The sequence below is a fragment of the Ciona intestinalis genome, chromosome 2, assembly GCF_000224145.3.
Source record: "Ciona intestinalis chromosome 2, KH, whole genome shotgun sequence".
NCBI lineage: Eukaryota > Metazoa > Chordata > Ascidiacea > Phlebobranchia > Cionidae > Ciona > Ciona intestinalis.
Genome location: NC_020167.2, coordinates 3,806,625 through 3,819,554, shown reverse-complemented (window position 1 = coordinate 3,819,554; position 12,930 = coordinate 3,806,625). Strand labels below are relative to the sequence as shown.

The 12,930-nt window shown below is 37.1% G+C and overlaps 2 protein-coding genes and 1 long non-coding RNA gene across 4 annotated transcripts; 2 read left to right on the top strand and 1 right to left on the bottom strand.

Annotated features, from left to right (window-relative positions):
- Position 1: 1 nt before the first annotated feature.
- Positions 2-6,763, bottom strand: LOC100185837 (the record flags this gene model as incomplete). Its single annotated transcript, XM_026840888.1, has 22 exons — positions 6,662-6,763; positions 6,335-6,497; positions 6,106-6,269; positions 4,415-6,022; positions 4,206-4,343; positions 3,952-4,132; positions 3,696-3,892; positions 3,363-3,551; positions 3,014-3,303; positions 2,820-2,942; positions 2,624-2,764; positions 2,438-2,570; positions 2,302-2,375; positions 1,847-2,234; positions 1,592-1,788; positions 1,374-1,523; positions 1,175-1,303; positions 955-1,110; positions 775-899; positions 550-723; positions 273-472; positions 2-216 (listed from the first exon to the last, which is right to left on the bottom strand). Coding segments are annotated over exons 1-22 (5,178 nt in total), but the record flags the coding sequence as incomplete, so codon positions are not given.
- A 132-nt stretch (positions 6,764-6,895) lies between these two features.
- On the top strand, positions 6,896-7,697 carry LOC113475772. The gene is made up of 2 exons (XR_003397544.1): positions 6,896-7,093; positions 7,162-7,697. It is a non-coding gene; the product is annotated as an uncharacterized LOC113475772 (long non-coding RNA).
- Positions 7,698-8,155: 458 nt separating this feature from the next.
- On the top strand, positions 8,156-11,644 carry LOC100180265 (lysosomal acid lipase/cholesteryl ester hydrolase). 2 transcript variants are annotated; one of them, XM_026840509.1, is made up of 7 exons: positions 8,156-8,348; positions 9,088-9,185; positions 9,240-9,425; positions 9,488-10,152; positions 10,206-10,426; positions 10,933-11,099; positions 11,358-11,644. In XM_026840509.1, the coding sequence occupies exons 1-7, from the start codon at positions 8,156-8,158 to the stop codon at positions 11,475-11,477; spliced, it is 1,650 nt and encodes a 549-aa protein (XP_026696310.1). In that variant the 3' UTR covers positions 11,478-11,644. The 2 variants fall into 2 exon arrangements, with proteins under 2 accessions (XP_026696310.1, XP_026696311.1); XM_026840510.1 differs by having other exon boundaries at positions 8,263-8,348; positions 8,826-9,185; positions 11,358-11,643.
- The last annotated feature ends 1,286 nt before the right edge of the window (positions 11,645-12,930 follow it).

Here is a 12,930-nt window from a genome sequence, read left to right as displayed (position 1 = left end):
GCCTTCGAATGACAGAGGACCTTTTCTTCATGGCATATTGCGATTTTTCGTCACTTATGTGCAAGGTGGAAAATTGTTTTTTACTGCTTCGGGTTTGTTTGGAATCAGTACCGCTCTCTTTTCCGGCAGCTTTATCTTCCGCCCAAGGTCTTGATAGCCGAAACAAACTTGTCACTAACACAGTCATTGGAAGACACAGAAGACCACTTTCTAGTCCTGAAAAGCATTTACAGTTTTGTTGTGGTTTCATACTCTATTGTTGTTACGCTTACCAATTGCAATGGTTGACCATGAGACAGACAAAGTTCCAGCTTGCAATACAAAAGCTTGATCCTCTGACGATTTGTCGTAGAACATAAGCGTGGTTAGGGCAAGAAGAAAAACTAAATGGTAGCACACCGTTAAGCGCTGAACGCGGGTCATAATGTACTGATGCCATGGCCTCATTCCCGGAACAGTGAGCCAAGTATGTCTACAAAATAAAGTTGCATCTAATTGGCTGTACAAACGCCATGCTAGATTAGACCTAACTACAATGGCAAAGCATACCTGTCGCGACAAAAGTTTTCGCTAGCAAGACGAAATAGTTGGGAAAATGACTGCAGCTCCTGAGCAACGGCCACTCTAAAGAAATGTTCTTCGTCTTCTCCAATCCAGCAGTTACAGAGAAAGAAACAGCAGTGATCGGTCTCCAAGTCTCTAACCACCATTCGTTGTAGATACCTTTAACGAATTTTAATTGTTTGCACTAATTTAAAAAAAACGGTTGCTTACCATTTTCTTGTATTTTCATCTCGGCATCGCAGGACACTAATAGCAATGATTGCGCCAAGACTTTCTTTAGACTTTATAAGAAACGATCGCACACTACTTCGAGTGAACACCGTTTCTCCTCTTTTCTGTATAAATCACATGCGATAATCTCTGCCTGCATCAATACAACAGTAGAGATACCTGTAACACATGTGGCTTTCCCATACCATCAGAACCGAACAACGTAAAAGCAACAATTCCACTTGACCCTGCTTTCGGAGCGTTCCCAGTATAAATTGTAACGAAATACCGGTAGTTATCGGATTTGGAATTAGATGAAACATTGATATATGATTTCTGAAAATCGTGTTGATTTTACAGATTGAAAGAGTATACAAACCAAAATAAACTTATGCGGTACCTCGGTCAACATGTTTTGGTCACTTTTAAAAGCGAACCAGAGAAGTGTAAAATAAGTCGAGAAAAGGGTGACAAGAACACCACCAATGATCGGATTTTCCATAAACTCAGTCCACAAATTCCAAGAAAGCTGCAATGAACGGTATTCGCCAAGTGTAGTTTATAGCATTAAGTAAAAATTGTGCGGGTTTGTGACATACCTCGTCATAAGCTATGCTGTGAGGGTAAACAATTAGCCTTGATGCAAACAGAGCAGGTTTTTTTGTTATGCCACCACTTCTTCCAATCTTCGTTGGTTCTGAGGCGTTGCATTCACACATAACGTTTGGCAATTCTCGACTCACGTTGGGCTAGTTGTTTTGAATAACATTGCAATAGTTTAACATTTTATCTGTTTTAACGACAATACTTAACTTACCTTACATCCAATATCGTTCCAGTTATTTACGAAATCATCCCAGTACATGCAGTTAACCAAATATACAGCTAATTGGACTGTAACTGGTTCACTTTGTATGTTAAGTGGTTCAGCAAATGACACAGTCACGCTGATCCTCAACTTCTTCACATGTATTGGGATTACTGGGTAGGAAATTGGCCACGTTGCTTGCCAATCTGTGGATAGGGTTCGTTTATATTATACTCCAAAAGAACATATACTGTTATGAAATACCGTGAAAGATTTTTGAAATAGTGAAATTTTCAGATGCTTCGTCTGAAACAACGATTTTAATTTTGGTAGTGTTAGCGTTCGCCGCTTTTACATCGACGATAACGAAGGCTGCCTGCAGGTTTTCGGGGCCGCTTGATTGTTTATGGTGGGTTACTGTCCCAGTCATGTCTTTACATAAAGTTGCATTGCAATCTGGTGTTGGAGCGAGGGTTATTTGCGAGCCACTTGGTTTGCGTGATACTTGAAATTTGATCGGAACACTTCGGAAATTTCCGGAAAGAATCGGATCCGGATCCTCAATTCCTTCAGTCAAAGAGATGGCAGTGACATGATCCACGCTACGATCGCCGGTGTCAAAGTTAATTTTCTTCGTGTTGTATTTATCAATCTAATTATAACATTCGTTGTTATGCCTGTTCAAATTAAAAAACAAAAAAATAAAGCAATACTCGTACCTCGAGGTTGAGAACATCAGCACTTGGCGATAGATCCGGGACCTGCACTTCAGCGTAAACATTCCTAAGACGATCTATAAAACATCCTCATATAACTTAAGGTTTCCATCCATAAACTATATAATTAGGTGCCTACCCATGGAGTTTGAATTTAATTTCATTAAAGTAGTTTTTGTTGCTGACGTTTCAAAGCTCATAGGAGGATCCCCAGGAGCAATCTCGTTCAACATGAGTCTTCCGAATTCATTAATCTGAGATGTTTCCTCGACCTGAGACCAACATCGCTGTTATTTATAAAAGTTAAACAAAATATTCGCTGCACCTTCGATTTTGTGAAATTGGGCGACTGCATTAAATTTGCGATGGTGCCTACAGAAGACGTCACGATTGGAGCAATATCCGCTTCAGAAGACAAGTCCTCAACAAAGTCTTTTACTTCAGAAAGTTTGTTCCACGCGATATCCTGATTAAAACATGTATGTAAACTTAACTTCTCGTCTAACATTAATGCTACATACCGAGCTGTCTGATGAGATATCAGATGGATGATTTGTAACGTGATCCAACAAGTCGCTGATTTGCTGACTTTTTTCGACAGAAACCACATCAGCGTCTTTCATCGCAGAAATGATCGTATTTCTCTAAAGGTTTATTACACTTTAATTTTTCTTGGACAAAACGAAAATTTTAACGTAAACGTATATTATCTCACCTTTGTTGCTGTAATCACGTCAGTCGAAGACACTGGCACAACGAGCTGCACTAAGTTTTCAAGATTCTTACTTTTAAGAGCATTGTCGATTTCAGCAAAGAGTGCAAACGGTACTGTTGATACTGCTGTGCTTTTTACCACTTCAGCTTTAAGCGTGTATCTGCTGCACGATTCCCCATCGCATACATCCACCAGTATTGCAACTTCATTATGCGGTAGATCGCCTTTGGGCAAAGTAACATCTTCCAAAGTATTGTCATAACCGCTCTGTGCCAGATACTCTCCTAATTCTAGAACAAAATAATCCGTTTTGTTTTTGCTGATGGGGTTTCGGTTCATATTCACTAACTTTTGGTTTTAACTGTGAACTTATACTTTATTCGATCTGTGCTCTCTAAAAATCCCTGACATTTTACAGTGAACATCGTTACGAAGGCAGTGCCGGTTGTCGGGGATATATTACATGAGCCATCACTCGGGGCTGTCTTTATTTCAAAGTTGTACATTGCCGTTGCTTGGTTTCCCAGACTGTTTACTCCTGGCGTCAGAATTACAAAAAAATAGTTAGTTACAAAATAAGCCATTATTTTTAGATCAGCTTAAAGAAACCAAACAAATATACCTGCTGCATCATCAAAACTTTATACCGATATCCCGTAGCAGTTACGGAAGTACAGCTTACCAGTTGTCTCGATGGTTTGAGTTCCAGATCTGCTTGCTGCGATCCTTGCCACTGGTATTTTGCATGTGCTTTGATCCTCACACAAAGTATACACTTCAGAATTTAAAGCCCAAGTGTGCCTCACACATTCGCTGCATTCTGCTTGAAGTATGATTGCTCGCTGAGAAGCAACTTTCCAGTGACAGTTTGATAAGCACCTGATGTGTAAATTTAAAGTATACAAAAAGACTACAGCTATAAATCGTAATTATATTACTGCAAGTCTAATTGCGGATGCTGCGAAGACAAAGTTACAATCTTTTGATCCGTGTACGCAGTGTTAAGATTGCTTCCTGATACAAACAATCGGATGAAATAGTGAGAACTTGGTTCAAATTTCGTCACTTTTAAAGGATTTCCTATTCCGATAGACAAAGGATTCGTACCAAAACACGACCCTGTGATATGGTGCAATACAGTTCATTTTGTGACCACCAGCATAGGTATTGAGAATTTCTATATTGGTCTTACCTTTTCTGTTAATCCTTCCAAGTTCTGGATCGTCGGGCAAGTCATCTTTAGAGGTTGCACACAACCATTGGTAGGAAAGAATAATGTTTGCAGTTTTTGTCACAACCGTTGCTTCTAGTAATACTTCGGAAAAGTTCCCTGTGTGTGACACATTGCAATCAAGTTTGATCATTTGTGTATAGACCACTGTATTCAATTCAACCGCTTACCTATTTCGCGTCTGACTCCGCCCTTTATCTTTGCTTCTGCGGTCGGTCTGATTATTTCAATCCGTGTCAAGTCCTCTTCCCGTTCAATTACGTCCCCATTAAACGCATGCACTGTCACAGCAAGTGTTATTGCATAAAACCCAGGTTCGTAGTCACCTGGCATGAGCACAATTTCCGGATTAGAAACCTTCCCATTTAAAGCAACCAGGTTATCTGGGCTTGGTTCGTCCAAATTCGATGTTGTTTTGTAAGCTTTCCATAAATATTTAACTTCAGAATACTCGTTGCATGTAATTTCCACATTTGTACCTATTGCGAAATTTGAAGATATCTGAATGGCAAAATTGCTCTCAAATTTTCTGCCATCATCAATGTCTACACTTAAACATGAAGAAGATCTTTTCACTTGAAAACTTTTCTTAAAATAAAACGATTGCTGAACCTTGTTCTTTACCGACACCGTCAGTACATGGTAACCTCCGTCGCTGAAAGTAATTTTCTTTTCCAACCTGTGATACTGAGTGGAGTCAAACGGTACATTTGGATATACTTCATTGGTAGGTGCATTTTCGGAAAGTACAAGTTTGCTTTCAATGCTCTTTCCTTCATAGGCGTAACATAACTGATATTTCCCTGGATTTCCACGGACGTAAAAATCAATACTTGCTGGTATGCCTGAGGCGATGTGCTGTGTTCGTAAAACAATTTTTATATCAATAATTTTAGGGGCAGCTCGGAAAGAATCTGATATAAAAGTGACTGTAGACAAGTCGTTAACTGCAGTAACTCGTAGTTGATATTGCTGCATTGATGTAGAAACGGAAGTTTCAACCTTAGAGGAATGGCACTGAAACGCATTGAAACACATTGTGTCGACTGTCCCAACTAATGCATTGGCAGGATATGTCAAAACATCTGTTGTTATACGTGCAGGTGCTCCTTCTAGTATAGTAATGTTTGCTGTAAAATTATATGGCCAGACTCCAACGAATGGGTTCGTTGAAACCTGTAAGCCTACCAAAGCTTTGGTTATGATAATTTCCGTCTCGTGTCTTAATGACGATACGCTGTTTATTAAGTCCAATACCAGTCGGTGGTCTCCGGGTCCGAGACGTTCGATTGCCGCCTGATCTAAAGTAAACTGTGTTTGATGCTCAGATTTTGAAATGTACTTTTTCGCATTAAAGTTGCCTGTGTCTTCGGAAAGAACAACTGTTCCGATTCGTAACTGGTACAAAATAGGGAACAGATATTTATGTCGCAGAGTGATCGTTATTGGACCTCCGAAAGAAAACTTTAAGGAATCGAAATATAGAGCCAAACTTCTTTTTGTCAGAATGCTTTCTACACTGACTTCCATCGATGCGCTCATAAACTCCATTGGCTGTATGTCGGTGCTGCAATGACAGATTATGTGGCGTTTTCCCGGTAGTGTGTAGGCATGCTGAACAGCCGCGTAGTATGTGCTTAATATAACGTGCGATTGGTCTCCGAAATACAGTGCGCATGAAAACGTTGGTCGTGCTTCTGGCAAATTGGTCAAAGTAACCGAATAATCAAGCTTTTGTCCAGTTATGACATGACTGTCTGAGACTTTTAACACCAAATCTGTAAAAGGATGCATGCTCAGCCTCGTTATATGAATCTCACGTAAATTTTAATAAAACATTTTGTGACTATACGGAACTTACCGATAATGTTGAAGTAAACAGAAAATAACCCCTGGCAAAGCTTGGTGTTTGAAACATAAGTGACGTTTACAGAATGTCGTGTATACAGAGATGAACATGGCTTGGTATTTTCGCAAAATACTTCGATTTTTGTGCTTTCAATAACCAAATACTCCTTGGAGCAGCTAAAACGCAAAAGTGCGTTAATTTAGGTTATTGGCACTGTTAAACATATACATATTGATCTTACTCAGTAAGCCTGAAACTTGGAAAAGTAAGATATAGTGACGATGATTTCGAAAAAAGTAAAAACGTCCAAGTTTTAACAAAGCTCTGTCCATCGGCCTGGCCGCATTCTGTTGCTGTTGGTGATCGTAACATGCCAGCTTTAACGTCCAGCGTCTCTGCTCTAACTGTAAAAACTGCCAAGAATAAGTCATATACAAATTGGTTATTTCATAACGTATAACATACAAAACACAAAACATAATTCTTTGATTGTCTCTTCAAAACGATCGCGAATGCCATAGTATTAAAAGAACGAATAGAATAGAATCAACAGCAATGTCATACTCACTTTTTATCGCTTGCATCAAAATTAAAACGGTAAGAAACTTCATTTTGACTTTCTTTATGTTTACTTTTATGCTTATACAAATTATTTACAAATTTAGGTTACGGATAATATATTGTTACGTCATAATTTCGTGATACTGCATTCATAAAAATGAGGCAAGTATAATATGCGATTGGCGTATGTGGTTTTGTAATACGGTTACACGTTATATTACGCATCACACGGCGTCATATTTCTATATATCGAAATCAATTATAGTCACAAGTGACGGCGGTCCGGTGAAATGCTTCCTGTAGCCGCGCAATATAGGGAAGCTCTGTACGTGGGCGATATAAAACAGTTCGACGCAGAAGCTTGAAGCATATGCGGTTTACCTGTACACGCCGAGGGCCAAGTCATTCTATATATTAAGGAAGATACTAACTGTGTAATGTAAGTAAATGATTGGATGTAATATTGAGAAACGTCAGTTCAGTTTTAAATCAACATATTTTAAACAGTGTAAACGGCTGTGTGGTGTTATAATGGCATGTATTACTGTGGTAATATTTACTGCGGAACAACAAGAAAAGCTTTTAGCTGTGGCCGCAGCCAGCGATACAAACTTTCAGCATCTCGATGACGTCATAAGGATTTCAATGGATAAAGCAGGATATACGCTCGACTCGTTCAACGCAAAACAATACCATTACACATTTTTATACGAAAAGTGGCAGTACTCTATCACCAAGCATTTGGTATTAACAAGTCAAATAATTGGACGACTTGAAGAAAAGGGATACAGATACAAACTCACAACAGTTCGTTCCGACAGCGAGCAACTGGTTTTTGTAAAATCCTGAAGTGTCAAATTCTACTGTTACAAACATATTAACCTATAGTGCTTTAAATTGTCGCTGCATTTTTTGTGAAAGCTTCCTTAGTTGTGGAAGTTATACAAACTTAAGTTTAATTTGTTATAATGTTTGTGTGGTGTTATGCAGAGCCCGTTAACATGTTTATATACGGACTCGTTTAATGTGTTGGATTATAAACAGAAGAAAGTTAGGTTATAGATATAGATAGACCAAAGAGGTTTCGAGCCTCGATAATGGTGCATGATATGATGGAATATGATCTCGTCGGTTCCTCCTGGCACAGATTATTCATGGTTTTAATCTCTTTGGATGAACAAAACGTTACGATATGCAAAAATTCCTACAACTTTGAATACACTTTTCTCTTTTTGTTAAGCTACGACGTCGTAGCCTTCTCTTCGTGTCTCAACGCATGTAAGTCTCAAAGGTCAATTGCTTTCGCAAAGTCAGTTTGTTGTGAGTTTAGATTTCAGACAGCCAGCTGAATGCATTTTGACCACCATTAACTAACATTTACTGTTGCTACGTTGTCCAGCAGCAATTTATGTTCATTTTGGTAAAGGGATGAAATAATTCACGATGTTTTCACTTAGTCATCCATCATGCAGATTTTGACTTTCCGTTTTGAGTAGAAAAAATGCCACTTTTCTCTAAACGGTTAAAGCAATTCGTGAAAGCTTTAGTTTTTGGATGGTTGTTATTTTCTGACGTAGCATCAAGTGTCGAACCCAAACCATTGGAAAGCACAGATTGGTATCAAGTTTTCAGTGAAGCTTATTCAAATTTATTCAGTGAACAGAATTCTGAAGCCAAACCTACTACAAGCGAAGGTAACAGAAAAGTTGATTTTTAGTTATTTTGTATTTACGTATACCTATAGAATGTTAAAGCTCTACTTGATTTTTAAATAGCATATTTTAGCCTATATACATGCTATTCTTATCCCAAGGCAAGTGCTAAATTAAAGAAGTTATTAGCTAATAATGTTATCTGTTAAATAATTAGGCACTAGTGAAGAATCCTCCGGTACATAGCAGAATAGGCTGGTGGAAAGTGTTATTGGTTGGTGGTTAGGGCTTCATGGTTAAAAACGTGATGACTGATGGTTACTGGTTAGGGCCCTTTTTAGGGGTTTAGTGTTTATATTAGGGGTTAGTGGAAATAAAGGTAGGGGAGGATTCTTCACTAGCACCAATAATTATTAGCAGCCCTATAAGCATATTTTTTAAGAATAAGATTTGTTTACTTCTGTAGCCTTATGTATTTATTGTACTAAACTGTATGTTAAAAGTCTTGATTTCTTTCAGACTGTTTTTAGCAACAGGTCATAATAAAAAGCTAGGAAACTCACCCCAAATTCAAATGATTTTATTAAAATTATTAGTATGAAAGGTGTAGCATTGAAACTGCTTGGTCCTGTTATAGAAAGTTTGCAGTTAGTTTGTACTTCGTTAGCCAGTCGCACAGCACATCATCGCAACATGCGTTGGTTCAGTGGCATTCGTAGAGTTACTACCAGTGCTTACCTAAAAACTACATTGGCACCATCTGTACAACTACATCCAACAGATCAAATAATGCAAACAACCAACGAGAAACTTAAAGGTTTTTTTGAAAACATCATTGGAAAGGAGAATATGAACAATGTGGATACTGAAGCAGCCAGAGTAATTTCCATTGTTAAATTATTTTTTTTACATCTCATCATTTTCCCTTTTTAGTGGCTGAACAGTTTTCAAGAAGGACTTCCAGATTTATCATCGCTTGGTATTGATCCAAGCAACATGCCAGAGTGGAACTGGGATGCATTTATAACGAAAATGCTGCCTCCAACTAATGAAACTGATACTATCACTACTACAAACAAAGATGATGAAGAAATTCCACCCGAATGTAAAATGACCACTGTTAGTATAATATGCTTTTATTTGTCTTTTAAACGTATTAAATCACATACCTTTATTTGAAGCCTGAAATGATTAGGCATGCTGGCTACCCATGTGAAGAGCACACTGTTGAGACAGAAGACGGCTACATTCTCACTATGCATAGGATACCACATGGAGTTTCAGATATCGGTCGAAAAGGGAGAGGTCGTTTTCGGCAAAAACGTTCTGTTGTTTTTATGCAACACGGTTTGCTTGCTGATTCTTCATGCTGGGTCGCTAATGGACCTGGTGAAAGAAGCTTGTCATATGTTCTCGCTGATCTTGGCTGTGACGTTTGGTTGGGTAATGTCAGGGGTAGCACTTATTCTCGTGCCCATACCACTCTTAACGCTGATACTTCAGAAAAGTACTGGAGGTTTTCATGGCAACACATGTCGGAACATGACATTCCTTCAATGGTTGACAAAGCATTGCAAGTGTCTGGCCACAACAATTTGTATTACATTGGCCATTCACAGGGTACCTTGGTGGCATTTGCTCGCCTTGCGGAAAACACAGAGTTCAATCAAAAAATTAAAATGCTTTTTGCACTTGGTCCTGTCACAAGCTTGGCAAACCTGACCAGTCCAATAAAGTCACTTGTGTACCTCAACCGACCTGCTTTTCTTGGAATGTCAATGTTTGGCGGAACTGAGGTCCTTCCAAAAAAGGCGCTTTCTCAATGGATCAGTGCAAAATTGCACAAGTAATAACACATTGCTCTCTCAATCTTCCTTATCTTACAATATTTTTATACAGAATGCAAAAAGAGCAGACCAGTGATTCGTTAGGGAACCAAATTGCTTATCAAGGCAACAATTTGATGATGTATCTGTGTGGTGTACACTTGGAACATTACTATAAAGACAGACTACCAGTGTATTTGTCTCACACACCTGGTGGAACTTCTCTTCAAAATCTTCTGCATTTATCACAGATGATTGAATCGGGAAAAATGCAGAAGTGGGATTATTGGTCCGGTAAGTATTTGAAGATTTTCGGTAAAAAAAGCATATGATATTGCAATTCATATTGAGTACAGGGGTTTTTAAACTCTTTGAAGCACGCCTTTCATCGAAGGTTAAAACAAAACTTGCAACCTCGTTAAATTAATTTTTGTTAAATGAAAACATTACTAGTAACAGAAGAATGTGACCAAAGAGATAAAAACACCTTACTCACAAAATTTTGCAAGAAACCAGGATAGTGGATTATTTTTACTGCCACAACATGCTGTCTAGCAACAACTCATAATCAAACACAGCAATTTCATACAAATATGATAAAATGTTTGTAGTGTTTGTAATAATTGACATGGACAGTCCAAAAATAACACGTGGCAGTCCAAAAATAACATGTGACACCATTTTTAAATCTAAAAATCAGCAAATCCACGGTCCCCTCCCCCTCTGAGTCTTACAACCCCCTCCCCCCCCGGCTTAAAAAATACCTCTATTATCTATTGTTGGATTTTTTTTGTTTCTAGTAAAGGAAAATCTGGATGCATACGGCCAAGAAACACCACCAGAATACGATGTGTGCAAAATAAAAACACCAATTGCGTTGTTTGTTGGTCATCTTGATCAATTGGCTCATCCTGATGACAACAGGCTACTGTCACAGAAATTAAACAGCCTTTTTTACTACAAAGTGGTAAAAGATGTATTTTATAAATTTGCAACTAATTAGATTATGTTTCATTTTTTAGCTTTAATGTTATTAAGTTTATGTCAAGTTTTTAAAATTTTTCCAAATTTCACTTTATTTAACAAAACAATTCTTGTGTTTTCAGTATTTCACTGTAATTTAAAAAAAATATATATTTCTGCATGTTGTACAAACTAAATGCATTTGATCAAGCTTGTATAAATCCTACATATTTACTAATAAAACACCCTTCTTTAAATGCAGCTTGATGACTGGGACCACTTGGATTTTCTGTGGGGAAAAAATGCTGGTTTTATTTACAAAAAGATATCCGCCATCATTAGTGAGAATGAAGGAGTTACTCACAACGTGGACGAGTTGTAGCAAGATATTTTAAAGTTTTGAACCTTTTTTTAGGAATGTTTTAATTCTACCTGCACTTCTGTTCGATTACTTTTGGCCGCGATTTTATGCTGCTTTAAAGATGTACTATATTATACCTTTACTGTGCAAGTTTCATGCAGATTTTAATACATTTTAAACAGCATTATTTCCATGTGTCGAATATTCATTGCAAGTTACAATATTTAGTAGGGTTGGGAAAAATGGGACACCTTTAGCACATAATATCCAAATATCCCAATCATGTTTTAAATATTTAACAATGGTCTATGAAAGTTGTGAGCACACGGTTTAAGAATTCTTTAAATGTTCTTTGTTTACTACCAAATGGGATGAGAAAATAAATGTGCCCCTTCTTTCCCCACCCTACTATACTGAGTTAAGAAAATTAGTACTTCGTGTTTGCATAATACTTCTCAATGTGAAATATAAAATTTTGATAATAAAAAGAATGCCTATTTGAATGTTAGGTTCTGCCTGTGCTGTTGTCAATGTTGTAATCACATTGTTCTTAAAATAGTATTTCCGGTTTAGAGTGGTTCTCTTTAACATCAGTGGTGATAATTGATCAATCATTTCCTGGTATTAGTACTGTCTACCCACGTTCTTGTAGTTAATACAGACAATAATACAGATGTTTGCCAATATGTACAGTACACTAAGAGTTGCTGGTTCTGGTTAGCCTTGGGTAAAGATTGGGGGTTAAGATTTATTTTTTATATAGTTATTATTTATATATAAAGAATTTGTTGTATTATAAAACTTTAAAGCTGTTTTTAAGTTTTGAACCATCTGATTGACTGGTATACCGTTAGAACACAAAGGTGATATGCCAGTTTCTTTGTTATTTATCTATGATAATAAACATTACACTCTTAGGTATAAATTATTTTTTACTTCAAGAAAAATATTTAAAACACTTATTTAGTTATGCTTATGCTTTTACAGTGCTTTAAATGAGCGTAAACTTTGTTCAATTGGTTAAATCTGTGATACCAGGCAAAAAAATTACCAGTGCAATATAGTACCTGATCATTATACCATATAATTGGGGTAATAATTCCATAAGTGTGTTATAGGCAACTATAAGTCCAATTTTGGCCACAACGTACGTGAACTGCATAGTAAAGTATGAACAAGTAAGTACAACAGTCGGGAGGTTTAGTGTTCCAAAGAGGTTAGTTGATAAAACAACATTTTTTAGTTTATTTATAAAAAAAATTCTAAGAGTTGTTTTAAGGATAATGTTTTAAAAGTGTTTTATGAGTGTTTAAAAATATACAGTCCCAGGAAATATTAAAACAATAAAATTATCCATTCACATATTGTAGAATTTCTTTGTACCATTTACTGAATTATGTGATCTATATCAGTTTTTGTTTAATTTTTCTGTAAATTGATCTTCAAATTATTTACAGAATCTGAAAAAAATGCG